At 31.9% G+C, this 27,874-nt stretch overlaps 3 protein-coding genes across 3 annotated transcripts; 2 read left to right on the top strand and 1 right to left on the bottom strand.

The window, feature by feature from the left end:
* Nucleotides 1-415: 415 nt before the first annotated feature.
* On the top strand, nucleotides 416-4,334 carry LOC145742127 (uncharacterized). The gene is made up of 6 exons (XM_082559890.1): nucleotides 416-552; nucleotides 636-757; nucleotides 884-2,885; nucleotides 2,997-3,205; nucleotides 3,374-3,473; nucleotides 3,628-4,334. The coding sequence occupies exons 1-6, from the start codon at nucleotides 502-504 to the stop codon at nucleotides 4,027-4,029; spliced, it is 2,886 nt and encodes a 961-aa protein (XP_082416016.1). The 5' UTR covers nucleotides 416-501; the 3' UTR covers nucleotides 4,030-4,334.
* Nucleotides 4,335-7,708: 3,374 nt separating this feature from the next.
* Nucleotides 7,709-20,341, bottom strand: LOC145741335 (uncharacterized). Its single transcript, XM_082558907.1, has 16 exons — nucleotides 20,169-20,341; nucleotides 19,013-19,156; nucleotides 18,661-18,793; nucleotides 17,709-17,848; nucleotides 17,020-17,583; nucleotides 16,297-16,873; nucleotides 15,979-16,198; nucleotides 14,067-14,237; nucleotides 13,390-13,529; nucleotides 12,579-12,763; nucleotides 11,320-11,381; nucleotides 10,758-10,951; nucleotides 10,437-10,549; nucleotides 10,172-10,258; nucleotides 9,536-9,668; nucleotides 7,709-9,431 (listed from the first exon to the last, which is right to left on the bottom strand). The coding sequence occupies exons 1-16, from the start codon at nucleotides 20,234-20,236 to the stop codon at nucleotides 9,297-9,299; spliced, it is 3,066 nt and encodes a 1,021-aa protein (XP_082415033.1). The 5' UTR covers nucleotides 20,237-20,341; the 3' UTR covers nucleotides 7,709-9,296.
* Nucleotides 20,342-21,409: 1,068 nt separating this feature from the next.
* On the top strand, nucleotides 21,410-27,657 carry LOC145742207 (voltage-gated delayed rectifier potassium channel KCNH1-like). Its single transcript, XM_082559993.1, has 14 exons — nucleotides 21,410-21,590; nucleotides 23,536-23,698; nucleotides 23,885-23,976; nucleotides 24,058-24,182; nucleotides 24,338-24,451; nucleotides 24,529-24,775; nucleotides 24,868-24,963; nucleotides 25,056-25,205; nucleotides 25,346-25,545; nucleotides 25,624-25,876; nucleotides 26,195-26,403; nucleotides 26,508-26,615; nucleotides 26,693-26,751; nucleotides 26,823-27,657. Exons 1-14 carry the CDS (start codon nucleotides 21,410-21,412, stop codon nucleotides 27,655-27,657), a joined length of 2,832 nt encoding a protein of 943 aa, XP_082416119.1.
* The last annotated feature ends 217 nt before the right edge of the window (nucleotides 27,658-27,874 follow it).

Below are 27,874 nucleotides of genomic sequence, written 5' to 3'. Positions count from 1 at the left end.
AAAATTTAAAATTTGTTGACAGCACAGCGAACAACATTTAGAAATTGTACTTTTATTGATTTTTCAGAGGTCAGATAATTTTAAAGCAACTAGAGGCAATTTTAAATATTCGTAACCGAAAGTAGAACAGGTGGTGTTGGAAAAAAACCGCACGAAGATTTTATTTAAATCGACCCAGCGAGAATGAAACATTTCCCGTCGATTATACTCCTCGTTATCTCGAAGCGAAAGAAACGCGATATTTTGTTGTAGATTTAGAAAGTGTTAAAAGTTTTAAAAACTTAAGTAAACATGTTTATTTAAATGGTGTTTTGCCCTTAAAAGGCAGTTTTTATTGTTGAAATATTTCTAATCGCTTGATTAGTTGAAAACAATTAAATAAATAAAATAAAAATTCAACAAAAAATTGTTTTTTAGATTTAAAGCAAAAATTAAAGTTTTAAAGGTTATTAAATGGTATTAAATAAAAAAAAGGATTATTAACGTATGACGTCATAATACATGGTTATAACCGAAGTGACGTCACCTGCTATGACATCTGCTCCCCCAAAGGTAAATAAAAAAAACTATTATTATAATGTACTTGTATTTGTAAATTATAAATTTTTAAGTATAATTTTTGTATTAATGTTTAGGTACATTCAGCATTGTTACATCACTACGAAAAAAGTCAAAGAAATCGGGATATAATGCCAGCTTGCGTTGCAACATCGTTCGCTCGCATGAACAATAATGTATATAAACATGAATACAACAGGTTTGTTTGACTTGTACGCGCAATGCAAATAATATAAACCTCGCATTCGAAATGTTCTGTCAAATGCTAATTGTAACCGGATATCTCAACAACACAATATGTTAATATTTGTCATTTTTTTGACAGAGAGGAAATTCTTCTATCTGATACTGCAAGTTCGCCAGACAGCGAAAAAAGCGAATCTTCTGCTAAAAAAGACATTTCAAAACGATTTGGAAATGTATATGACACCTATGAACCAACAATAGAAAACCTTGTACGTCCGGACCAAACAACAAGCCCAAAATCAGGTCCCACTAACCAAAACAACAACAACTTTTCATCAAGAAGTAACTCGCCTAAAAATATCAATTTTGAAAATACAACAAAACAGTTATCTCAACCCCTAAAAAAACGAATGCTTTTCGGTACAAATTCACCTGGCGACAGGACTTCCCCAACCGAAAAAAAAACAACAGAAACGCCTAGAATGAGAACACATCAAGCAAGCAGTTTTAGTCCATCTGCGTTTAAACCCACGGGAAACGCAAAAAGAAAAATGGAAAATAAAATAAAGCACAACTCGAGTGACATTTTGCGACAAATGTATGCCGCGTTTGGGTCGACAGGTGCTTCATCAGATCGGCTTCCCACTTTACCTCTCGGAAAATCGATGGAAAATTTAACATCGGGCATGTGCTCTATTAATAATAATAATAATGAATGCAATATCGCAAAACAAATTGCAAACCAAAATGAACGCAAGGCTAAACAAAGTTTACAACATACTGATAAACGAAAGACACATTCAACAACCTCCAAAGACATTCGAACAAAAGGTCAAAACGTGGAAATGACCCAAGAAGAGCTAATTAGCAGTGAAACACCCCAATCGAAAAAAGCAAAAACGTTGTCTAACACAAATGACAGTAATGCGCCGCAAAATGGAAAACGAGGATTTCAAATCTATAAACACCCTCTAAATCGATCGAAAATGGATCGTCGACATGAACGCTATTCCATAGAAGGTGCAGCAAGTAACAAACAGAACCGAATACGGCATTCCTCTCGTGAGGCTTTATCGCCAACAACCGCAAAGTCCGTAACTTACAAGCGAACTTTAGACTCCGGCAACTCGGAAACAAAACGAATGCGACTCAATTCCTCGGAGCAATATTCGTTTGAACAAATCTCACCAGATTCACCGCCGGGGATTTCCCAGCACCCGCTTGCTGAAATGTACAAACAGGGTGGGCTCGGCTTTCCTTACATGAACCCATTGCTATTTAATCCAGCCGCATTAGCTGCGTACGGCCTACCTGGGGCCGGCATGCCGTTTGGAGTTCCTGGTATAACACAGCCTAATCCGTTAAACACCGCCCATAACCCATTACTATTTGGCGCCAACCCGTATTTCAACAACCCTTTATTACTAAGAGAAATGCTTAGTCAGGGAAGTTTGTTTCCAAATCCCGGTCTTTCGCAATTTCCCATGCACAATGGTCTTTCTTTGGAACAATTACAAGCTTTGCAACATTTAAATAATCCCGCATTCCTTCATACGTCAACAATGCTGGGACATGGCGTGTTAGCTCCGACTGCAGCCGCGTTATCAGCAGCCTCACTCCAATCTTCTTTTCTTCATCAAACCACAAATACCAGTTTACTTTCACCTCCCACGAAACCAAACAACATTTCAGGCGATCGTCGAAAAATTTCGAAACTCACACGGGTCGCTAATTCACGTGACCCGAGCTTGGAAAGTCCACCCCGTGAACAAAGAAGGCATCATTCAGGCTCTTGCGACTCGAACTCTCCCGTTTTCTATGAAACTAGACCGGACTACACAAAACATGGAAGCACAAAGTCAACGCCGCAACAAGATCAAAAAAGTGGTTTCACCGCAAGGTCGAAAGGCCGTGGACTTCCTGAGTCAGCCTACACGGAGTCATTCCACCAACAAGCCAGTAATAACGATCAAGCAAAAAACCATAAACGCCACCACAAGATTACAACCAAGGTAGAAAAGAGGCGGCAGGATCGTAAAATAAAGGATAAATCAAAGCCGAAGCCAGTTGTACCTCCAAGACCAAAACTGAATGAAATGGTGAATTTCGAGAGCGTGGGTCGTTTGGATTATGATGATGAGGTAATATATTACAATTAAATTATTTTAGAATCAATCCAAATATATTTATCCCATTAACAATAGTAATTATTAAGACATTTTGTTAATATTTATTTTATAATTATTTATCAGGATCGGGAGATGTCAATGCTGGACACATCAGGTTCCGGGGCGAATCCTGGCTCCGGGAACTACAAGAACCTCACCAGAGAACGACGCCTTGTAGCTAATGCCCGGGAGAGAACTCGGGTCCATACAATAAGCTCGGCCTTTGACGAATTACGAGCACAAATACCTAGTTATAGTTGCAACCAAAAGCTTTCGAAGCTTGCCATTTTAAGGTATGGTTAAAACTTTCACAGGGAAATATTATTAGAAGCAGTTAATCTGTAGAATCCTATTGTGCAAACGATTTTGATTTTTTTTGAAATGAAATGATTATGCAAAGCATAAGTTGCACCTGTTTAAAGTATTTGAATAATTTATCACCTGTTAATTTTTTTCTGCAGAATTGCATGTTCATATATTCGCACACTATCGGTGATGGCTGGCCGTGACGAAACCATTACATTTCCACAAGGAGTTGACCAGTGCACAAAAGTTTTACAGGTACATTATTAATAAAGTTGGTATATTTTAATTGTTAATAGTATGTGAATAACTTGCATTTATCCTTATCTGAATAAATATAAGTGCAATTTACTAATGCATATTGATTTATTAACATAGACATCCAAATAAATCATTCATGTTTTTATTTTAGTCTGAAAGCCGAGCTCGAAGCCGAAGAAAAAGTAATAAGGCTCAAATCGAGTGGGAAATGGTAAATTACGAACGCCACAATCGGCAGAATCCGGATGACAACAACAACGAAGTTCTTGATAAAGATACACAGCTACACAATGCAAATAAGAATACACAACCCTTAAAAAGCAACCAAACAGTAAGTTATTCAACTCCCGAACAAGAACAATCTAAAATCGTCACAAAACTAGACGAAGTGGAAAAATGCGACGAGATCGATGTGGAAAGCGTCGAGGACGATGTTGATGACGTCATAAACAAGTCTAATACGTCACAGGCCGAGCAAATGTCCCCTCAAAATAGTGTTGACAAGACGACGTCGCAAAGCGACGTTAAAGCTACATTCCACGACAACGAATAATGTTAAACATATTTTTAAATTTACACCATATTTGGATACCTTTTTTGTTTGTTTAAATTAAAATCTGAATTAGCTTGCAGTTTTAGAATTTGTTTAAAAACGCTCGTTTTATTCGTGTCCATTTTGTTACTAAAATTGCAGTTACTTTTTTACTACTAGCACTAGCCAAAAACAGGGCAGTATGTTTCGTTATGTGTTACTTTTTGTATATCCCAGGGCTTACTATTTTGTGTAAAGTAAAATGCAATTATTTAAAGTTCCATGTTCTGTTCTTTTTTTTTCTTTTTGTATGCAATAGTGTTTTCTTTGATAGGCTGCTAATAAAACACAACAATTTTGAACTCTTGCTTATCTGGGCTTAAAAGAAATCAAAGAAACCAACGATTGGCAGAAAAATCATCAAACAGGAAGTTTTTTACTTAACTTAAAATAGAGATCAATCATAATTAAATGCTTCGCCATAAGTTGACTTAAACCTGTTTTGTAAGCACGGTTTCGAATATAAACAAACGAGAAAACTGACGCCGAAGGTTTAACGAGTTGTCGCGGGAAAGCTTATAAAATGTGTCTGTGGTAGAATCGCTAAACTTGTACATTACGTAAACCTGTAAAGTGCTCGAACCTACAATTATTAGTTAAACGTATGTTTAAACACCGGGCCTAAGTTTAAAGAAATATTTCGGTTTTAGTAAATTTATTGTATGTCATTGACTATTGCGAATAAAAAACGTAAGCAATTAATTTGGATAAATCTATCCCAAACCTTGGTGCAAATGCAATGGAATTGTTTAAGTGTGACAAATTACCATTTTCCTTTAACAATAAGGAAGATTAGTAAAAAAATACGACTTGAGTTATACTTGCTTTGTTGTTAAATCGTCTTTAAAGGCCATTTTGTTTCAATTTTGATCCATTGTCAACGAACAATGCGAACAAGTAGGCAGGTTCCGAGTTTTCACTTCCGGTCGAGCTACTTGAATTAAAGGCGCCTCGTAAGGGTCAAAGGTTATGCGGAGTCACGTGTCGGTGGCCAGATCAAGTGTCGACATAAATGGGGGATCGTGTTATTGAATAATGAGAAAAAAATCGGTTTCAAGAAGTTGGAAATGCAAAATGTCGAGTAATTTACGCGCAGAATTATACGCAAGGTTTTATGTCAAAATACGTACTTTTAATGTTATAAAACACGAATTTATATGTTCTACAATATATTTAGATACAGATTAAATAAATTTTTGTTTTTGATTGTATGAAGCACACTTTAAACAAGACAATAAAACAATAAATTATGTAAATGAATCATTTACAGACAAATCGTCTATATTTGACGGTAGCAAAATTTAAGTTAAAGAGATGTAAAGTTAAAATCTCAAGCAAGCCTTTTTTCCCTGACTATAAAAAAACTCTCTCCTATTTTTTCAAGATGAAAATGTTAGGAAGTTTTTTCTCTCTCTACCTCAATTCTTGCATTGTTTATCATAGGTCGTCAGCGTTAGACCACATAACAGGTGGCGACCGGCGCCAGACAGCCGGCTACTCGGCTCTAACCCGCCTATCTGTTACGACCAAAAGCTCACCGGGCCTTCAGTGTGTTTGTTTTCAGTGTTTGGATTTTTATCTCATTACCTGGTTATCTCGGTAGCTGCTCGGGCGCCCGAATGAGCGACGTGCAAATTATTTGTCGATTTGTTTACTTATTGATTATTTACGGCTACTTCCGAGTGATAGGGGGGATAATGCGTTACAGAAGAGCGTAACACGACCGCATTATACAAGCGGCTTTACATTTCCCACGAAAAAATTAAAAAAGGAATTATTATAATACATGGTTTAGGAATATTAACACGACAATTTAAATATGTTTGATATTGAACTTGCCATTTTCAAGGACATCATAGATTAAGGGACTTGAGGAAATTAACAAAATGAGTGGGAAAATCTGATGGGTAAATTAAGCCAATTAAGTTTGTGCAATTGTGGACAAGTTTCGCCACAACACACGTCTTATACGTCATAGGACACTCTGCACTACAGAGTGGCTACGTTGGTGTTCATAAAAAGAAGCATAGTAGGATTTAGCGGCTTTCTGAGGCCAAATCCTCGTAAAATTAGCGAACAAAGTTTTTCATTTTCGACATTTTTTAAGGCGCTTTGAAGTGTTATGTGTCGTCCGGGTGTCTATATGGCGCCGACTCTCTGCTACGGCGGCTTGACCTCAAGGTAAACTTAAAGCTGAACGCTATAAACAGCTGGTTTAAAAAGCGTAGTATAGGCTGAGTAAAAATCTTACGGAAAAACAAAAAAAATGTAATTACCGAAAAAATATAATTATCATATAATATAAAAATAAATATTAAACAACCAAAAAAAAACTGTTTTTGTTTCTACAACAAAAGCGACTCAGAAATTTCGCCGAATTCTCAATGACGCTATAGACTAGCGACCTCAAAATCGCACCGAACCTATCATTAAATGGAGACAGGCGTCGGTATCGCGATATAAATACAATACTTATACCCTTGTACTAGTAAGCGATCAAAGGCTTTTAAATTAAATCAGGGGTGTTTGTTGATTTGTTTGCAAAGTGATCGTTTATGGTGTATATTAAACACCAGGGAAACGTAATCAAATTCGCCAAAGCAGTAAATATAGCGGAAAAATTAATAGCGACTTATAAATCAATCCCCACTATCTAAATAAAATATTTTAGAAATACTGCTTACCGTACGGAAAGCGTTGATTTACGGTGTTTTATATTACTTGATTAAGGTAATTGTTCTACCGCAACAGCTACTAAACAAATAAAACCATAATTTATTTTCATCATCGCGTTTTAAATTAAAAAAACTTTTTATGGTTGCAAAATCATACATCAAAATATTGACGAAGAAGTAAAACTGGTTAATTTTACAAAAAAAAAAGAAACTAAAAAATATACAGTTTTTATATAAAAAAGTTATTTTTTATTAGTACGCAAATACAAATATATTTTTTGTTTTCAATAAATAATAATAAGTTTACCTTCGTGGACACATGTTGATTTTTGTTGCTCTGTAGCGCCCACGAGCGGCTTGTAATAGGTATAATTTAACCTAACATTGTTCAATTAATTTACATAATTAATTTTTTTTAAGCTCTATATTATATCAAAAGTTAATTAAAAACGTGACTACCTTAGGAATATTAAAATCTAAAACTAATTGTAATAAATACTATACTGTTAAAGTCAAAGTTATACTTTTTCACCAAATTAATATTTCTATTAAAAGTTAAGTTTTTAATTCATACAACACTATAACAAACAAGCTCAATTTACTGCATACATCTACTTTCTTGTGCCCAGTCAATGCGCGTGCGTGTGGAATTTACAAGAGACGCGTAATTTGTGCGAGTAAAACACGTTTTCCGCCGGCTTGATTAAGGCAAAGATCGGGTCACGTAAAAAACAGGTTTTGCAAAAACAAAAGCAAGTTTTTGAAATCTGGTTCTTGCACGTTATTATTTGTGCTTTATCTGTATATGCCGGCAGCGTGGTGTAAAACCGGGAGCGTGGTGTGGTGGTAAAAACTCTAGCTACATCACACATGAGGTCGTGGGTTCAATCCCCACTGATCTCATGCTGTAGCGCCCTTGAGTAAGGCGCTATAAACTCCTGCTGAGCCATCACTTAATCAGCAGCATAATTACCGGGCAATTATAGTCTCTATAATATCCCAAACTGCCACAGGCAACTCGAGACTGGGTCGGAGTAACTGATGTTACTCTATGTTTAAGTCGCGCATTCGACTTTCCCACATCGAGGATAAAAATATATACAAAAAAATGCCCAACGTTGAAGGCAGATAGATAGAAACTTTACCTTAGAAAGTTTTTCTCTTAAAATAGACACAACATTTGCAGCTATGATTTATTATTACTGGCCGTCGACGATCTACAAGTAACGTCGCCACTACAGCTACATTTAGGATGGCAAAGCGACTTTAAAACATCATCGGCAAAGCGCGAATCATACACGATCACGTGACCAAACATCGCAAAAGATAAACAATTTTCAAGAAAAAAAAATTTTTTTTGTTTTAGTTGTTGCAAGCAAAAAAGCACAATATGGAACACGTGTTTTTTGAGAGGTTAAAATATGTAAAAACAAAGGCTGTATTGCCGTTTGGTGACAATTCGCATTAATCCTGAGAAAATTACTGCGGAAAAAGATGTCCTTAATAGAAAAGATAAAATTTTTGGGATAAAAACTGTTAATTTGAAAGTTCTTAATTTGTTACCAACCCAAAGATTATTGTAAAAAATATTGACAAACGCCAATTTACCCAGTTATAAAAACAACTAAGACGATTTTGCAACACAATTAATATCATATATATATATGTATATATCGCTATAAAACAACGTTAGTTATTAAGTAAAACAAAACAATTTGTTACGTTCAACCGACACACGACTTTAACAATCCAATTCCATACACTAAGTGTATCGCCATACACGGCGTACCAAAAATAAAACACTATACGTAATCACAATGAGCGTAGGCGCTACAGCGAAAAATTAAGAAGAAAAATAGAGTACATGCGCGTTTGATCGCAAATTATTTGTGAAAAAAAGAAAAATTACTGGAACTAGCTATGCGACATTGTTACTGGCACCAGAAAATAAACGATTTGTTACTATTAGCATCTAAAAAAACGTTGTAAAAATATGTACAGAAATATAGGATGGTACCATAAATTATTTTTGTTTTTAAATAAAGGTATTACAGAGTTTTTGTTATAAAAATACTATATAAAATACAGTTACCGCGTTATTATTAGTACCAAGGTTTTGCAAGCCATGCACCGTGTCGTTGGATATATATGACGTTTAAGAAAATACACGGTCTAGTGTTGAAATAAGTCACGTGCACAAAAATTATACAAGCATAATGCAATCAAACGCAGTATAATATATTACAGAAATAATCATTTAAAAATTCCGCATTAAGAATAACCAGACAAATAATACCCGCGAAAAGCAAACCAAATTAAAAAAAACGGCGGATGTAATTTTTTTAAAGGCCATTCATGCTAATTTAGAAGAAATGGGTCAGGGTTTTTCGACCATTTTATTACATTAAACAGTATATAGATAATCGTTCTGACGCTGTTTTCGATAATGTTGTTTTTTTTATTTAGGCATATATACAAGACTAGGAACTGTTCGGCAATTTTGGCGCTGTAGTCTTTTTGGTTTACCGAATTCTCGGTGTATTTAGATCAAAGTTACAACAGAGTAGCGTGGGCGTTCGGGTCGTTCCAGAGATCGGTTAGTGTGCCCGGGGTATGGGAATTACGTGACGTCGTGCGATTGGTTAAATGCTGAATCACGTGATCGGGTAAACCCCCTCCACCAGCCGACTAAACAAATACAAGTTATTACATGTTAAATACCAGTTATTTAACCTGCTTCATTCTAAACATCAAACAGTTGGATTTAAGAATTTTGGTGACCAAAAACTTACGGGATTCCTTGAGTATTCCAACGCATTAGTTCGCTGTCTACCTTCCTCCTCTGCTATCCTCTTTCTTTCCGCTTCTTCAATCAGCCAATGACTTAAACCTGGTTGTTTTGTACTTCCACTTTTCCTTTGTACACTGCAATACAAGGTGTTTAAAGTATGCGCCTTATATAACATTTTTTTTTGTATATATCTTTATCCTCGATGTGGGAAAGTCGAATGCGCGACTTAAACATAGAGTAACATCAGTTACTCCGACCCAGTCTCGAGTTGCCTGTGGCAGTTTGGGATATTATAGATTATAATTGCCCGATAATTATGCTGCTGATTAAGTGCTGGCTCAGCAGGAGTTCATACCGTTTATATCGCCTTACTCAAGGGCGCTACAGCATGAGATCAGTGGGGATTGAACCCACGACCTCATGTGAGCTAATTGTATAATAATAAAAAACAACTAGCTATTATCCACATACTAAAAAAAGCAATGAATATGTTATGCATATCTTTGTGTTTAACTGTAAAATATTTATGATTGTTTGAAAAAATTACCAGTATAACTTTATTAAGTTATAAAACCATCATCATTTAAACACATTACTAGTTGTTTATTAAACGAAAACATAATAGTAAACTAATTACCCAGTTGAGGTGTTGTCTGATGACAACAATCTTCTTTTTTCCTCTTCCCTTCTTTTTTGTTGTTGGTGTTTTTGCTCTTCGATTCTCCTGAAATCAATTAAATAAAGTTTAATTATCAGAATAATCAAAAGTTTTGATGTTTAGAATTTTTTTTTTTTAAATTTTTGTTCGTTTTTAAAAAGGTGGAATAAATTTTAGGCATGTTACAAAAAAGGTTTTTTAAAAAAGATAGCAAGATTGGAAAATGTTGAAAAAAAATGTGTACTTGAGTTCTTCTTCAAGTTTTTCTTCTGCTCTTTTGGCATCTTCCATCCTCTTCCTTCTCTCTTCTTCCCTTTTCGCCTCTCTTTCCTCCATAACTCGTTGCTCTTCTAGAAGCTAAAATTTAAAAAATTAAAATTTAATTTCAAAAAATGCCATAAAAAGTGTGAAAAAGAAACAATAAAAAGATCGTGAATTGAAAATAAAACAAGTTTTTAAAATGATTACTTATAATTTGTTGACTTTAAATTAAAAAATTTAATTTAGCTCTTACTAAGCTTTTATTTTAACAACACAAGAAAAATAATTTGTGCAAAATTTGAACCTGATATCTTAATTGATTATCATGATCCATTCTTTTTCTCTCTTGAGCCCTGAAAGCCTCCTCCTGGAAAATCTCCTCCTGTGCTCTTCTGACATCATCGTCATCATCCTCCTCACTGTCATCTTCCTCATCTCTGTAGCGATGCGGTGAGTGACTCGGAGGAGATTTACTGTGTTGTCGCAGGTGGCGAGCATCTAAAAAATAATGCCAAAAAGTTTTTTTTTTTATAAATTAAATTATATTCGTTTCACAATTTAGTTTTTTTTTTAAATTTTTGTATATTATTTAGTGGTATGGCTTGGTACAAATTTAGATAAATTTAAAAGCTTTGCAACACTAAAAAGCTGATTACAACTTTGTACAGCCTTTTTCTTATATAATTGCATTAGTTTAAAAGTTTTATTAAATCCAATCCTAAAAGAGAATTAACTAAGTTTTACTATAAAGATTTTTAATCTTAAACACACTCACACTGTATTGTAAAATGTTTATATAAGTCATATGCCTACACCCAATAGTAAATTATTCATACAGCAATTTATTTTAAGTTTTAGATAATCACCTGATGTGTTGTTTTTGGTGGATGACGCTGCACCAATTAGATTGGAAAGTGGACTTGTGGTCCTAAAAAAACATTTTTTTGTTCAAAAAATTATCATTTTCAATCCTTTAAGGTAAAATTAATAAAAAAATTTAACCCTAGTAAGGCAACTAGAAACAAAATACACGAAAAAAATTTATAAATTCAACAAATATAACAAAGCAAAAGTTGGGTTTAAATGTTATACAAAATTTTTAAAAACAATTGAAAACTTTAAGAGTACTTAAAACTATTTGCTTTTACCAATGCAATCATCTTTTAAATTAAATAAGAGGAACTTATGAATAGGTTTAACACAGCATATTTAAAGAACTAAATTTCTAAGAATAAGTTGGCAAATGTCATTTAAACAATGGTATTTAATATGATGGATGCTTTATACAGGTGTGATGTCGGCTTTAAATTAAATGTAAATTGAGGCTAAGCATACATGTGTATAAGAACCTAATACCGCGTTGCTATTGAAAGGGAACACCACAGCTTTAAAAGCCACACATACCATGGCCTGAAAGAAAGATAATTACTTTTCCATATCAGGTTACTGTTTTGCTGTTTGAGTGTAATGTGTGTTAAGAATGTTATGCTTGATGTTATTGCGCCAAATACTTTAAATTTAGAACATCATAAGCACTTGGTTATGATTCTATTTACAAATTTCAGTTTTTTAGGCACTGCTATACAGTTTAACACAGCAGGCTTTTATAAATAATTCACACATTTTTGTTGGTGTAAAATTAAAGTTAGAAATATACCTTGGTGTTTTAAAATGCTTTCAAAGCCATAACCATACCACATCAATTTTAATTTACGCAAAAGTGAGTAAAAAAGTTCTACTTGGTTGCACATGTAGTATGTAAGTGCAATGTTAAGAGCAATAAATCATATGCTTAACAGGGATTAGCCTGCTTCTATATACTTAAGGAAAATAACCACATACAACAGTGTGGACAAACTATAATAAAATGTATGTGCAAGTGCATGGAATAAAACAAAATCTATTTTATTACACTTGTATTTATTATTTTTACCACAAAAGGAACCAAAACTTTGTAGTATTGGCGTATTAACAAGTAATAACATTTAATACATTTATCCGCAAAAACATGGTAATAAGTTATTTAATTTTTATGTATCTTTATTAAAAATACCAGCGCACTGATAATACATTTTTTTATAAAACAATTTAGGGCTAAAACAACAAAAAATAAAAATAAAAAAACCTGTAAGTTGGTGAAGTAGAAGACGGAGGAAAATTTCTTTTTGGTGACAATCTGCTCATTGCACTTTCCCTTTTTGGAGGAGGCGATGAATGTAATTTGGGGATATTTATTGGGTTAACCAAGTGTTGAGGAGGCGGGGGAAGATCATCGTCCATCGAAGCCCCGGAATCTTGACGAATTTCGTCCTTTTGTTAATATGAAAAAAATTTAAAAATTAAAAATTATTTTTAAAATGAGAAATACTTAATTCAAATTGTAAATGTTTTTATATTGAAGATCATAATTTTGTGACAAAACACCAACTCATAAAAAGTCTAATGAATTGCATCATTAAACAAAATATTTTAGTCCACCAATAAGAGCCCTTGTTATTGTGGTAATGAACCACATAGCTTGTGTCAACATTGAGCCCAAGTATAAGAAAGAAAAATGCTGCAAAGTCAATACAAAGTTCAGGCAATTAGGAGATAACCATTTAAAATAAAACAACCATTAAAAGTCTTTGTACAAGTGAAAGATGGATGTGTTTATAACTTTTACAACCTAATAAATAGTAAAAATACTTCAAAAACTTTTTTTAATATATTTTGTTGACAATGTATTAATTATACTAGTTAAGTGCCCACCCAGAAGCCTAATTTATATCACATAATACAGTATGATTACAACAAATATTTGCCTGTTGTAATTTACCAGTGTTTTATTTTAAAACCCAATAAATTTAACACACCTCCACTTAACCTCACTATATATTTTAAAACCATCTTGTTATTAATTTAATCCAGTTTAAAAATAATATTTTGGTACTGACTTTGTTGTAATTCTTATGCATTGAATTTCCGTTCAACATTTTAGTCGAAACTGTCGGAGATTTTCCCCGATCTGATCTTACTTGAACAAAACCTCCTGGTGTCATTACAACTTTTGTTCCGCTTAATCGCATTGGATTGGCTAGAAGTATGTTTTTAAATCATTAATGTATGTGTTACAAAAAACATATATTTTCAACCTTGTTATTAAATTTATAATCAATTAAATATTAAATTTTTTTTTTTTTGCAAAAAGTAAGTGTAAATTTAGTCGAAGGGCCTTAAAAAAAAACAAAAATAGATAAAAAGTAAAGTCAACAATTTAATTAACAAGCTTGTGGTACTTCGCTATTGAAAACTTTTTTAAGTAATAAATCATATAATGGTCTTCCAATAGCAACCTTGGTACTTAAAAAGCATTAAAGTTAATTTATTTTAGTACAAGTGTCATTGACAGTCACTCCATCACAAATATATAAGTCAGGTGCTTAATCCATGTATGCCAATATGAGATAAAAACGTAAAAAAAATTATATTATCAAATATTCTATTTTTTACATGCAACACTTATTGTCGGCTAAAGTATTTAATGAAAAAAATATTTTTTTTAAAAAGTTTTATTAAAGCTTAACTTTGTATATGTAAATATTTAGTTTATATAATAACAAAGAAGTCTCACTTTTTTTAGATTTTCCGTATCTGCGAATGTCAAGAGACAAGTTGCCAGTAATCACACTGTCCACAATTAGTTTTACTATTCCATCTTGGGTGAGCGAGGCTGAAAGTCGAACGTCGTTTATCGCCAATATTTCGTCGCCAACGCAAAGTTGGCAAATATCTGCAGCACCTCCTAAAAATAAAAAAAGGTTGGTTGCAAAATTTTCGTTAAAATATTCACAAAAAGATTAATATGCGATTAAATATAGATCAGCTTTTTAGTAATGACCCTTGATTTAAAATAATGTTAATGACACTTTACTAACAACATGATTGACACTAACTCACTTAATTAATTGTTTCACTGTACAAAAAGTTTTTATGAACTTTAGTCCAATTACAACTACTAGACCAAATAAAAATTGCTTAATAAAAGCATAGGGTGGGTTACACAAAAAATAAAAATACAATATAAATTTATTTTTTAGCCTAATTTTTTTCAAACTCGTAGCACAGGTGCAATTTTGCTGTCAATTACACATTCTACAAAAATAAACAAACACAGAAGTTCTAAATCAACCGCGGCAACATACAATTAAGTCATTGAAGCCTATGACATTGGGTTAAAACTAACTACAGGCAACAGACAAAGGGTTAGTTGGTTTTGGCCCGGAATCTAGCTCAAAAACAAGATCAATTTCACAATAAAGCCAATACAAACAAGCTTATTCTGTTATATTTTAAAGCAATTTTTAACCTCAAAAAATATATAATAAAAAAATTATTCAAAAATTTTTTTTAACAAAAAATAAATTGTTTACTTTTAAATGTCAATTCAACATTTTCAACAAAACCAATGAGTCAGTAATTTTTGAAAGGCAAGAAAAGCCCATTTTCCGTGCTGATTCCCTTCCTAAACGAATGAGAGAACAATGGCCACTCAATGAAGCATTGCCACTCTGAAAGCTGGCAAAGTGGCAGGGAACAACACAAAGCACACATTTTTATTTCCACATTACATACAATATAAAGAGAACCTGATACAAGTTCTTTCAGATGGTAAGGTTCGATTTATACTTTACAAAGCAAAACCCTTGTTGTTAATATAATTGAATTGGAATTTTAATTTAAAAACATGTCCCAAATATAAAGTAGGCCTATATATATTTTAAATTCTCAAATCAAAACCTTAAGAATAATGCAATCTTTTTGGCTGAATACTGAAATATGTAAAACAAATAGAATGTCTGACCACATACAATCTTGTGTACACTGCAAACAAAATTAAAGTTTTCCTATTTAAAAGTGCTTCAACATTATTTGATTTGAAAAAGTGGTGACTGTAAAACTTATTTTCTTTAAACAAGAAGAAAGAGATTAGAACAAATAGTAGTACCTACTACAGTGTTATAAATAACCATATAAAAATGATGAAATTTGGTTTTAAAACATGAATTCATAATTGTTTTTAAACAAAATAAATAAAATACCAAAACACAAATTAAGTTCCATAAAATTAGTCATTATTATGTTTTTGTCACAATGATTTTTTGCTATACCAAAACGCTGAAACATTGTCATTACTAATATATTTAAAAAACATACAATTAAAATTGTATTACTTTTTTAGGATAACTGCTAGACATTGTAATCAACTTGTGACAATTAGCGAACATTGTTATTAAACCATTGCCTGAAGCTTAATTTAATTAAAACAGCTCATTTTGTTAAGCCAGGTTTGCTGTTATAGCAGTCAAATACATAATATATATAAAAAAACCAAGTAAATATCACAATTTAAAACAAGGCATAATAAAAAAAACACAAAATGACATTATTTGCACAGCAATAAAATTAATCACACTGTACTTAACCCACTTTAAATAATAAATATGCTATTTAAAATGTCATTAAAGAAACAAATTTTAACCTACCTGGGCTAACTGTGTTTACAATAACAGGTTTTCCTTCATCCCCTCCTCTTACTGTAAATCCAAATCCCTTTTCACTTCTCGGTCGTTGGTTGATGCAAATCTTCATGTCATCAAAAAGAGGATCAGGTCCTCCGGAGCCAGCTCTTGGAGACAATGATTTGTTCGAAACCTTGGATATTGGATTGTTCTGTGCAGGAGGTTGTAGTTGAGGGCGAGTTACCTAAATATTAAATTTTAAATACATAAAACAATTAAAATTTTAATTTTTTTTAACAAAATTAGAAAAAGCATTAAAAATAATAAAGCTAAACGAAATACCTTTTCTGTATTAATGCCATTCTGTACTGGTTCCGCTTTTTTAGGCTGGTAAGTACTTAAAGTGTGACCTCGAGGAAGACTTGCAGATTTATTCCAACTGTGGGGAGCTGCTACCTGGCGATAACTGCTATCTTTCTGTTTGTTTGGCAGTATATCTCTTTGCCATGGTTTTGAAGCAGGATTCGAGTTATTAGGTTTTGTAAAAGTTTCTTTTGAATGTATTTCTGGGGCAACAGTTTCGGGTTTTGTATACTTTGTCGAGCTGAAACCGTTCGATACGACATTGTTTCTGTCTCCATTGTCTTCGTCAGAGGAATCCCGGGTTGTTTGGTCAGTATCATTTTTTAGCAAAGCAGCCAGGTTTGGTGGATTGTTGTGGGCTGGTTCAGGTTCCTTGGTTGCAATATTTTCCCACATGTTACGCTTGCTTGCAAATTGGGACTTTCGATATTGACTAAAAGAGCTTGGCCCCTTTTCAAAAGGCTTGGGGGCATTGTAATTGTGGTAGTTGCGTGGTAAAGTTGCAGCACGGTCAGACACCTTATCTCTAGGACTGTATTCTGATTTTGGACGAGGTCTTAAAATAAATTGAACAACTTTAACAAACCAGTTTTAATTGAAATTTTACATATTAACAAAAATTTAAAATTATGTTTAAAATTAACCAAGATTTTTTTGGTGTTACAAGACATATAATATATTATGGATCAAAAACACACATACTTATTAGCAGCAGGATTCTTTTTTCTCATTACAACAGAAGTAGTGGAGGAGTAGGTGGATCTTGAAGGTGGGGATTGACTTCTGGGCCTCAAAGGAGCAGTTTGATAAGTACTCGAGTAAGTTTTTGGTTCACTATGGTTAGGAGCAGTGGATCGTGGAGTTGTTTGTGAGCGTGGAGTTGAAACAGGAGATCGTGGGGAGTATTTATTTCCAGATGATTGCGAAGAACTGTCAGCTTTAGCATCGGAATCTTCACTTTCTGTCGGAACGTGGCTAATTCTTGCCGTGACTTTTGAAGTATATGTAACTGGTTGCACTTTGGCTACAAGACCTGGTGACCTGCTTCTCCGAGGAACTTGATTTTCTTCTTGGTTGATTTTAGCAGGCGTCCTCCTGGCATGAACCTGAATGTTGGGTACTGATATAGCACCCCGATACGGAACTTTTTTGGAAGGTTTATTGTCAGTAACTGTAAAGTTGTTTGAGTTTCTGTTGCCATCATCAATATGAAGATCAGAAGAAAGATATCCATCTTCATCAAACAAATTAAGATCTCTGCGTTTTCTATAAAAAAATAAAATTTTTTTAAGAAATCAAAAAAAAATGTTGTAACCTTTATTTAAATTAAACATTATATATATATTTTGTAAGATAAGAAATAAACCTTTTTTGTTTAATTAATAACTTACTTGTCTTCAACCATTTCTTTGTAGGTTTTTGCTCTCCGTCTTGGTTGTTGTTGATGTTGTTCCACAATCTCTCTATCTTCTTTGCGTCTTAATACATCCAAAGTCGCACTACGCCGACGATTTTTCCAGTTTGCCAAATTCTACAAAAAATATCACAACACAAAATTTTAATATTGGTAAAATTTAATATTACTTGAGTATAGCTTAGAAAGTATTAAAGGCTTAAATTAATCCTTACAACACGAAAAACCAATAAATCACGTTTTGTATGCGCATATACGCTCATGAGATAAATAGTTAACATTGCTGATCACATAAAATAACCTTAGGCTAAAGAAAAATTAAACAAAGTAAAAAAAAATGCAACATACAGGAAAAAATTTAACTATTAGATTTTTTACTTGTATAAAATAAGGTAATATTTTTGGGCTTATATTTTGACTAGACAGTGGATAAGTCATTCTGTTGCCATAAAAATTTATAATCTTATTATCAAATAAGAAAGGTATTTTATTTCAAATACTTACGCCCTATTGTACATAACAATAAAATTAGCTTACAATTAATATGAACTTCATTTTTAAATCACAATAATAATTATAAACTAATAGGGATACGTTTAGTTAAAAAGTTTAAGAAAGTTTTAAATATATACACATAACCCAAATTTTAATTTAAATTATGGAACTTACTTCAATCTGTCAACAATTTAAAATGTAACCTCCTTATTTATAACTTGGTATATACAATTAGTTAGAAGATTACACAATGCCTTATTAGGAATGTTAGATTGAACAAGATATCGTTATTCATACACTTTAAACAATGCAAAGTTTACTAAACATATTTTAGTACCACTACATAGAAATTAAAAATTAATTATTAATTATTTGAACACAGAGTAGGCAATTAAAGCAAGATTAAAGTTAATTTGTTAATTTTTTTTACTTACTGATGTCCACGTCTCTTCTTCTTCTTTTAAAACTTCTTTTAGATGTTGAAGTTCCTCGTACCTATTGTTTCTCTCGTCACGCAATTCATCTTGTTGGTGTTTTTCAACAGCTAGATCACTCATACTTTTACTTCTTTTATAAAAAATATATGGTGCTTTATTAATAAGCATAATATAGTTTACAGTTCTAGTAGTTTAAGTTACTGTTATGTTTTGCCAGTTTACAGAAATTAAAAAAATTGTTTTGGGAGTATAATTAAAATATTATATATTAGTTAAAAATTTTTATAATTTGTTTGATAAATTAGTTTATAACTACAAATAATAAAAATTGGTTAAAAAAAGAATGAACCTCATATGTTGGTGAACATATCCCATTGGGTCACCGGTCGGTGTGATAAATTTTTTATAATTTTCTTCGTTCTTTTTCTTTCGAAGTGGTGCAGGTAAATTACCTGCCATTCGACGACTTAACATGTCGTCACATTCCCGATACCTGTAAAAACAATTCACTAATTTATGGTTTATACATTAAACAATTAAAAAGGCACACTGATAAGAAGCATTGAACTTAAAATGAACTCTCTTGAAATGTAATCAACTGACACTAGAATTTTGTATGCTACAACTTGATTCAAAATTCAAACCAAAGGCATATTATAAATACAATTAATATACATACCATGCAATAGCATTCAACAATCTTATAATAAATTTTTTTTATAGGCTCCTTAATTTTATAAACTTTAATGTTAAGATATATACAGTGTTTCATTTACCGACTTATTATATAAATTTTTAAAGATTTTTACTAGCCAAAACATTAAAAAAATTATGTTTTTAGAACAAAAATTTAAAAAAAAAAATATTCTAAAAACTAACGTATGTCATTAACGTAACAACCAAATAAAATTTTTTTTTACATTATACTTTTTGTCAAATTTTATTTTGAATTTCGATAAAATACAGTCTTACGTTAACATCAAACGCGGGCTTTACGTCGTGGACTTCCCGCAGTTAGATGAAAAATTATGCAGGCCATAAGCGCCCATCTTTAATCCGTTTTAAAAATACATTTTTGAAACAAAAATTTTAAAAAAAATAAATATTCTAAAAACTAACATATATATTTATCGTAACAACTTATTAAATTTTTTTTATGTATTATACTTTTTGTCAAATTTTATTTTGAATATCGGTAAAATATGGTCTTAAAATGACATTTTACGCGGCAATTTCGTCACCGACCCCCCGCGTTTTTTGCAGGCCGAACCTTCTGGCCGAAGCTTCTCACGGCCGAAGCTTCTGGTCCCCTATATACATAGTTTATATTTTTAATAGCAAAATGGTGTTTTACTTTTAGGATTATATTACTTGTATAGTACTCAAAAATTTTTTACATGTAGAAGTTTTGAGATTCGTGCTCTGAATATTACATTTTATGATTATAAAAGTATTGAGTTAACCTTTTAAAAAGTAACAGGATCAAATTATTAATTTCTTATCACCTGTGAGGATCGGATTCATCTACACCTCCATCCATACTTGAGTTTCTAGAATGTCCTGATGAGTCCATACTTGTAAATTGGTAAAACTAAATATTGTTGATGTAAAATTTATTTCCAGAAATTTTATGAACGATTCCAAACATTTCACACAAGCTTAATGTATTTAAAACATATTTGTTTCTTAATTAAAACAACAATGTAAGCACTTAAACTACTGCAACTAACTAAATATACATTTTTTCTTTGAATTTTCAAATCATGGATAAGTAAGCTTTAGAATTTTATTATTATTAATTTTCTTTCAATCTAAACAATCTGTCTGGTTGCTAAGCATTCTTTTATTTTATAAACACAGAACTATATATTTTACAATCTACTAAAATAAAAAAATATTTGATATTTTATTTGTCTTTTAGTCAGTTCGTCACAAATAAATTCCATACTTAATTTGCTTGACTTTTTGAATCTTTACTGTCCGATCTACCCACAATAAACTTTTCTGAGTTAACACTTTTCTACATAGGTATTAAATTTTCAATTTGTAAACAATAAAACTGAATACAAGTTAAGTTAGCAGCGATTGTACAGACCTCCTTGCTGAGTCAACACGTCTGCATGTGATTGCAGTTCTGAGAATTTTTTGGACTTTTCTACTAGTTGTTTTTAAAAAATATCGCCATCTAGCGCTTAACCATAAACATAAAAAATAACAAATAAATTTTATTCACGAATTTAACTCTTTAACTAGAAAACTTCAAAACTAACCAATTGTTTAGAACTATATCAAATTCGTTGTAATCACATTGGTTTAATTTGTTTAGTAATAATTAAGTTGTTTGAAAAAAACGCAAAAAAAATCAACAGATTAAAAGTTTTTATAAAAGGCATTTTACATCTTCAAAGCGCAATTATTTTAAATGCAGTTTCTGCAAATATTAATTACTAACAAATCATTTTAAAATGTAAATCATTTTTATTTTAAATATTTGGCCATTTAACAACGGGCATATGTTGTAGATTTAACATTATAAACTAAAAAATTTATTACGTGTAAAAAGCTATAATCCTTAAAATACACAATGGCATTAGGCAAGATTAACATGGCATTTTCTAATTGCAAATATAAGTTTTTATACCTAACACTCGCGAAATAAATTACGTCTTTTAAATAGCTTTTTACAAGTTTGTGAGACGACTGGCAAAGAGTAAACTACAACCTAAATTTGTAACCTAAAATTATAATGGAAGGAGATGATATACCAGCAAAACAAAATAAAAGTATTAAAAAAGAAGATGTTGACAAACCAAACGATGTATCAAATAAAGATCCACAAAATGAAGCAAAAGAAAATGTACAAAAGTCGAAGGCCAATAAATTGTTAGAGCAAATGAAAAAAAATATCGAAAACCAAGAAGCTGAAGGTACTTAAAAATAAACAATTACTTTATTGGACGGTTTATTAACTTTCTAAAACTCAAAAATAGTAGAATTAGGGCTTCCATTATCATAGAGATCTGAAGTTGCAACTATTTATATACTTACACCTAATTACTTGGCTAACTGCTTAAAATCAAATTATATAAATATTAAATTTAGCTATTTAAACCTTACATGTGTAAGCACAACAGCACATTACTCATACAAATATAGTGTCTGAACGAATACATTGTGTCTTACGAAAACACTCCTCTAACAGATAAGTATACGCGTCAACATTCCATAAAGGCCGCTTATGGATCGTTGGCTACATAGAGCCCTACCCTTAATGTTGATTTAGTGGGCCTTCGTTAACCAGCCACTTTCCCGTACTCACTGCACTCGAGAATAGCTCGAATTCACGATTTAGCATAATGTTTACCGACGTTTACATTTTCCCAACCCATTTGGGCTAACCAAACAAAACAAATAAAAGTTTTGTAGTATTGTCAGTCGCGATTGCAATCTTTTATATAAAAAAAATCCCAACGTATACAAATGTAGTTGTATAGAAAAATGCCGAAATGTTAAAATAAACAACGTAAGCCTTCAACTGTTTAGTAATAATAAAACGAAAATGTCGGCGTTAATAACAAAGAAATAATACCGAAAACTACCTATAGATTTCCTTGGGTGACGTTACTAGCCAGGCTAAAAGTAAGACAAGTGTATATGAAGTGTCATTAAAATTGAATAGGCTGTGGGTCGCTATGTAGCGGTGCTTATCTCGCCCAGTAATTAACGACTATGTTAAACAACAATCCTAACCTTTAACCCCGCTCACCTACCTAATAATTCTACTATTGGTGCTTATACCCCTTTTAAAATCAACAAAGCGTAAAATCTGAATTATAAGATTTAATTTTTAACTTGAGAAGATTAACTTACATGCTTAGTAGCAACTATACAACAATACACATATGCTACAAAACTTTAAAATAAACAGATTTTAATACCTAATATTTAGTTCTAATAATTAGCTGCTTGTTTTTTATCATTTAAAAGAACAAGGTAATTAAAATACTTATTGTTTAAACTTCTTTTCCCTAATCCTGATAAAATCTAAAAGATTCGATCTTCGGTTGAATTTAACGGTGAAACGAAAGCCGATACTCTTCTATTCTCTTTGTAAATCACTTACGCTTCCCTATTATATATAATGTTTAACCACCCGTAACTGATGGTCACAAACAGTTAATTGTTTTTATATTGTCCATTATGACCGCATTTGACAAACGACCCTAAACACAAAGGATATTGTGTCGACTGTGCCCTATCCGGGTTAAAGGGCCAACAGCCCTTTTTAATCAAAAAGTGGCATAAAAACTATCATACTGTTTTAATGTAAAATCCTTGTAGGCGATCTGAATTACGCAATACATATTTAGCAACGCGCTTTAGAAAAAATGACTAGTGCTTTCCTAATAATACGTATAATAGAAATTTATTATTATTATTGTGCTAACCTCAACTGAAGAATAATGGGCAACGACTAATGTCTTTTATTTGCCTACTGATTTGAAAAGACGACGCGACCTTTTAAAAAGTTTTTTTTGTTGTCTCTGGGATATCTGGAGTGCATTCATACGCACGTAAGTCCGGCAAAAAGGTGACGTCACTTACTAAAACTGTTTGTGAACAAAACCCCCATATATCTAACTTGTATTTTAGCATAGCGGTAATGGGCGAGGAATTTTATTTTTAAACATGCGCGAGTACACTCATGGTTAAGAAACCAATTACGTTCTGGCAGTTTGCAACGGGAGTATATGATATTTTTGGGTTTTAACAAACCATAACAACTAAATAACAAATATATTTTTCATAAATAGGGTCAAAATTAAACATGCACTTTATACTTTCGTTTTTAACTTATACTTTTGTTTTCAGATTTAAACAAAGAACGAGATCAACATATTCCAGTTAAGGACACCTACATCATTATTCACTACAGCGCATCTAAAATGGCTTGGGACTGGGTTGTACTTACTTTAACACTTTACACAGCTATTGTCGTACCTATGGTTGCAGCTTTTAATATAACACCGAGAAGGTTTCATTCCAAAAAAGTGTTTTTATTTTTAAAAATAATTTAAACAATAAATTCAGTAATAACTTGGCATTTTAATTTTTTCAATTGAAATGTCAATGTATTAAATTGATTGAATAAGTGCCAAGATACGCTTCATCGATTAACTATTTATTTCGGTGATTTCCCTATTTTACCATTGTATTGCAGCATTACATGGCTTGCAGTAGACTCTTGTTTGGATTTGTTCTTCTTTCTTGATGTCGCAATTAATTTCCACACAACCTATGTTGGCAACGAAGGTATAACTACAGTAAAATGTTTTATTCAACAAATAAATACGCTGGTCTAAAATTCTTAACCTCTCAAAATACTTCATAAAGGAGCTCTGGTAACTGACTTGAAGAGCATTCGTATGAAATATGCTACATCATGGTTCTCCATTGACGTGTTGTCATGTCTACCCTACGATGCCGTTACCTTGTTATTTGGTGAACTAAAACAACAAGTCAGTTTAAACAAATATTTTAGGTTTTTGTAAAAAAACGTATTAGTATTTGTAATATTGTTAGGTTTATTTATAACAAGTTTTTATTATTAAGTTAAATTATTGTGCTTTATGTTTTTTATTTTAAAAATTATATTTATTAATATTGACTAAAGGCACTCGCACGTTTGTTGAGCGTTTTAAAAGCTTTTCGACTTCTTCGTGTGATTAGAATTGCTAGAGATGTGGATAGATATTTGGAACACACTTATGCTTCCCTTATCGTCATGGTAAACTATTAATCTTGAAACTTATTAATACTTAACAAAATTGTCCAAATATAAGAACTTTTTAAACTTTGGTGTAGGTAAGTTTAATCGTTTTAGTTTGTCATTGGATGGCATGTGGATGGTACTCTGTTGCTTTGATTGGCGTAAGAAACAATTTACTTTCACAACAAGCCTCTGACCTGGCTGATTTAAAAGAAGAAATGAATATTTTTGCAATTAAAAATGATTTTGTGGATTTTGAAAACGACTCTTTGACTTGGGGTTTGTCGAATGTTGATTTAGATGACCAGGATTTTAATTACTATTTACCGGACCAGAAACAAGGTAACTCCTATATAAATTTAAGGTAAACCGTTTTAAGTATTAACGTTTTGTTAAAGAATTTTAAAAGTTAAACTTGATGATTTATCTAACAGAAATATATCAACCGTCGGTATATATAACTCCAAAAAACTGGCTACAAAGAATGGGGGAGACTGATGAAAGATTATTTTATTGGAATAAAACTAAAGGTAAACTATAATGTTCAAGTTAGTAGTATTTTTATATACAACACAATTTCAAATCAGCGCAGTTGCATTTACACTTTTGTATTTTTGGTTAGGGGCGTTAGCGGGTGGTCCATTTATTCACAAATCATATGTGGCAAGTATGTACTTTACCATGACATTAGTTCAATCAGCTGGTTATGGAAACATTGCAGCAGATACAACTGAAGAAAAAATATATTGCGTTTTTCTTCTTATTATTGGAGGTAGATGGTACATAGTTTAATCATCGATCTTGTAGTTTTAGTTTATAGAAATATGTTTGACATACAAGTGTTATTCTTTTAAAATTTTTACTTTTTATCGATCAGATTTTTTGACAGTATTTAACTTAACATTTTTACAGCTTTATTGTCTGCTGTAATTTTGGGGCATGTTTCTAATATTTTGCAACAAGTTAATGCTGCTAACAACAAATTTGGTGACATGATCAAATCTATAAACCAGTTTGCTGACTTGCATCAAGTTCCGTATCATTTAAAGGAAAGTATGATTGATTATGTTTCTTACAAAAGTGCAGCGACACATGGAATTAGCGTAGACAACGTGAGTTTAAGTTTATACTTGCTTTTAATAAACTGTATAAACTGTTATTCACGAAATTAATAAATGCATGTATAACAGGTCCTCAATATGTTGCCGGAGCATAAGTGTGCAGAGTTATGTGAACATTTACACAAAAATGTTATCAAAAATCAACCAGTTTTTAAAAGCATTGGAGAAAATGCAACCCGAATTTTAGCCCGAAAAATGCAGAGATTTTATATTGCACCGGGTGATATTGTTTACGATATAGGGGAAAGAGTGGATTCTATATATTTTGTTATTTCTGGTTCTTTGGAAGTTATCTCAGACAATCAAGTTGTTTCTCTGCTTAGTAAGTAAATTTATTAAAAACATGTTGCGTTGTTGACACAAATTTCGTAGTTTTACTTATCACATAATATGTTATATGTCGGTTATTAATGTTTTGTTTTAATTCTATTTGAATAAGGTATTCGTTCATGTTTATTTTTAACGTAATAAAAAAATATAAGCGATAAGATTTTCTGGTAGTAATCTAGAACATTTAAATTAACAAAAGATCCCACACGTTTACCTTTAAAACGTGACAGTTGTTTAACATATTGCATTGTTCGGGTTAAATAATTAACTTATAACATTTTTAAGAAGATTGATTTATTTTTAAATACAGGTTCGAACGACAGTTTTGGTGCTTACTTCTGGAGAGAAAAGTCCGGCAACCAAGATCGTATCGCCAGTGAGGTAACAGTACGAGCTTTGACCTACGTTAATTTGGATTTAATCGAGGGAACAAAATTAATGGAAGTAATGAAGAAATTTCCACCTATTAATTACGCCTTTCGAAAAAATCTACAACTTACCTATGATATGCACCGAATTGTAAGTAAAATAAACTGATAAATATTTTTTGAGATTTTTATGCAATTTATTTAAATTACATAAAATGTATTTGTTATTAAGCTACTTTTGTTGTATTGTTTAAGTTTACATTCCGAACTTTGGAGGCAGTAAGGTGGGGGAGGGATGCAGAAACTGATCCAGTAGTAGCCAAAAAAGTTAAAAGGTTGAAAAAATGGATGCACATAACAAAGGTTGGTTATAGTGCCTTAATACCAATTAAAAAAGTAGTTTGGAAACTCAGAACTGATTGTACTTAACTTTAATTAAGCGAAACAAGCAAATTGCTTTGGAAAAACAAGAACAAAATGATGAAGGCAGTGAGAATGGGTAGGTTTAATTTGATTATTCAAGCAATAAAAATTTTAGTAAAAGTTATAATTAAATTACATAATTTATAGCGAAGAAGATTTGTATAGTTCGGCATGGAGAATGTTAAAGGCTATCTTTCTTGCTTTCATTAATGCCACAAAGTCAGTCTTAAGAATAAGCACCCCAAGTAATTCCAAAGAAACGATCAAAAACGACGAGTACTCTGTTGGAATTAGTAACGATGAAGAGAGAAATTCTGAGCCATATCAGCCTACCAAAAATGAAGACGAAAACTTACTTATAGGTTCATCTGAAGAAAGAAAAGGCGCAACAAAACGTAATAGAAAAGTTAAGGAAACTAAATATAAAAATGCAAGTTGCCCATGCTGCAATCGCTGTGGCAAAATGATTAAACCTGATTTGGATAAGGAATGCTTAAAACTTGAAAAACCTGAGTTAGTGCGTAAAAGAAAGAAGAACAAATCGTCAAAAGTGCCCAAAGTTGATAAAAATGCCAAAATCAAGCTTAAAGCTATGACTGATTTTTCAGAAATGGTTCCTATACAAAATAAATCATGTTTGGCAAAACGAAATGAGTATACTAAATCTCGCACCCGACACACTAAAGTTGAAGATTATAATACAAGTAATAAAACGACGATTACTGCTACTTGCTGCCAATTTATTCCTGGCAAAAACGGCATTAATACACCTGTTCCGATAGGCGAGTTAAGTTTTACATTAGAAGATAAAAAGTGGATGGATATGGAACTTCCTGATCAGATTAAAGATACCTTGCAAGGTTTTCTAGATTTTAAATTAGATGTTAATCAATCTCTAAATGAAATTGATTTAAAACTTTCAAAAATCGAAAATTTGGTAAAAAATATTATTTCAGCTTTAGAAGAAGAAACTATGGAGTGATATTAAATGTGTGTTTTGTGCAAGTTTGACGTTTTTTTTTCTAATGAAAATTTTGTAGGTTTCAAATTACGTTGCAACGATATTATGACCATATAATTCCGTTGGTACGTTTAGATTAAAAAACGCTCTTTTTATATTAAAAAATAAATAAAAAAATAAAATATATTTGGGTATAATTACGGAACTAGTGAACCATATTACAAGTCACGTGTGATGC

Source organism: Corella eumyota, chromosome 2, assembly GCF_963082875.1.
Source record: "Corella eumyota chromosome 2, kaCorEumy4.1, whole genome shotgun sequence".
Taxonomy (NCBI): Eukaryota; Metazoa; Chordata; class Ascidiacea; order Phlebobranchia; family Corellidae; genus Corella; species Corella eumyota.
Note: the sequence above shows the minus strand (reverse complement) of the source record. Positions and strands in the feature narration are given on the sequence as shown.

Bases quoted from the DNA above. Each gene is read 5' to 3' on its own strand.
- LOC145742127 (XM_082559890.1), top strand. From the start codon at position 502: ATGGTTATAACCGAAGTGACGTCACCTGCTATGACATCTGCTCCCCCA. The intron at 553-635 runs GTAAATAAAAAA...ATTAATGTTTAG, and splicing joins TGACATCTGCTCCCCCAAAG to GTACATTCAGCATTGTTACA. The intron at 758-883 runs GTTTGTTTGACT...TTTTTTTGACAG, and splicing joins TATAAACATGAATACAACAG to AGAGGAAATTCTTCTATCTG.
- LOC145741335 (XM_082558907.1), bottom strand. From the start codon at position 20,236: ATGGACTCATCAGGACATTCTAGAAACTCAAGTATGGATGGAGGTGTA. The intron at 14,238-15,978 runs GTAGGTTAAAAT...TTTTATTTTTAG, and splicing joins TGTAAACACAGTTAGCCCAG to GAGGTGCTGCAGATATTTGC. The intron at 11,382-12,578 runs GTTTTTTTATTT...ATGTTTTTTTAG, and splicing joins TCTACTTCACCAACTTACAG to GACCACAAGTCCACTTTCCA.
- LOC145742207 (XM_082559993.1), top strand. From the start codon at position 21,410: ATGGAAGGAGATGATATACCAGCAAAACAAAATAAAAGTATTAAAAAA. The intron at 21,591-23,535 runs GTACTTAAAAAT...TTTTGTTTTCAG, and splicing joins CGAAAACCAAGAAGCTGAAG to ATTTAAACAAAGAACGAGAT. The intron at 26,752-26,822 runs GTAGGTTTAATT...CATAATTTATAG, and splicing joins GATGAAGGCAGTGAGAATGG to CGAAGAAGATTTGTATAGTT.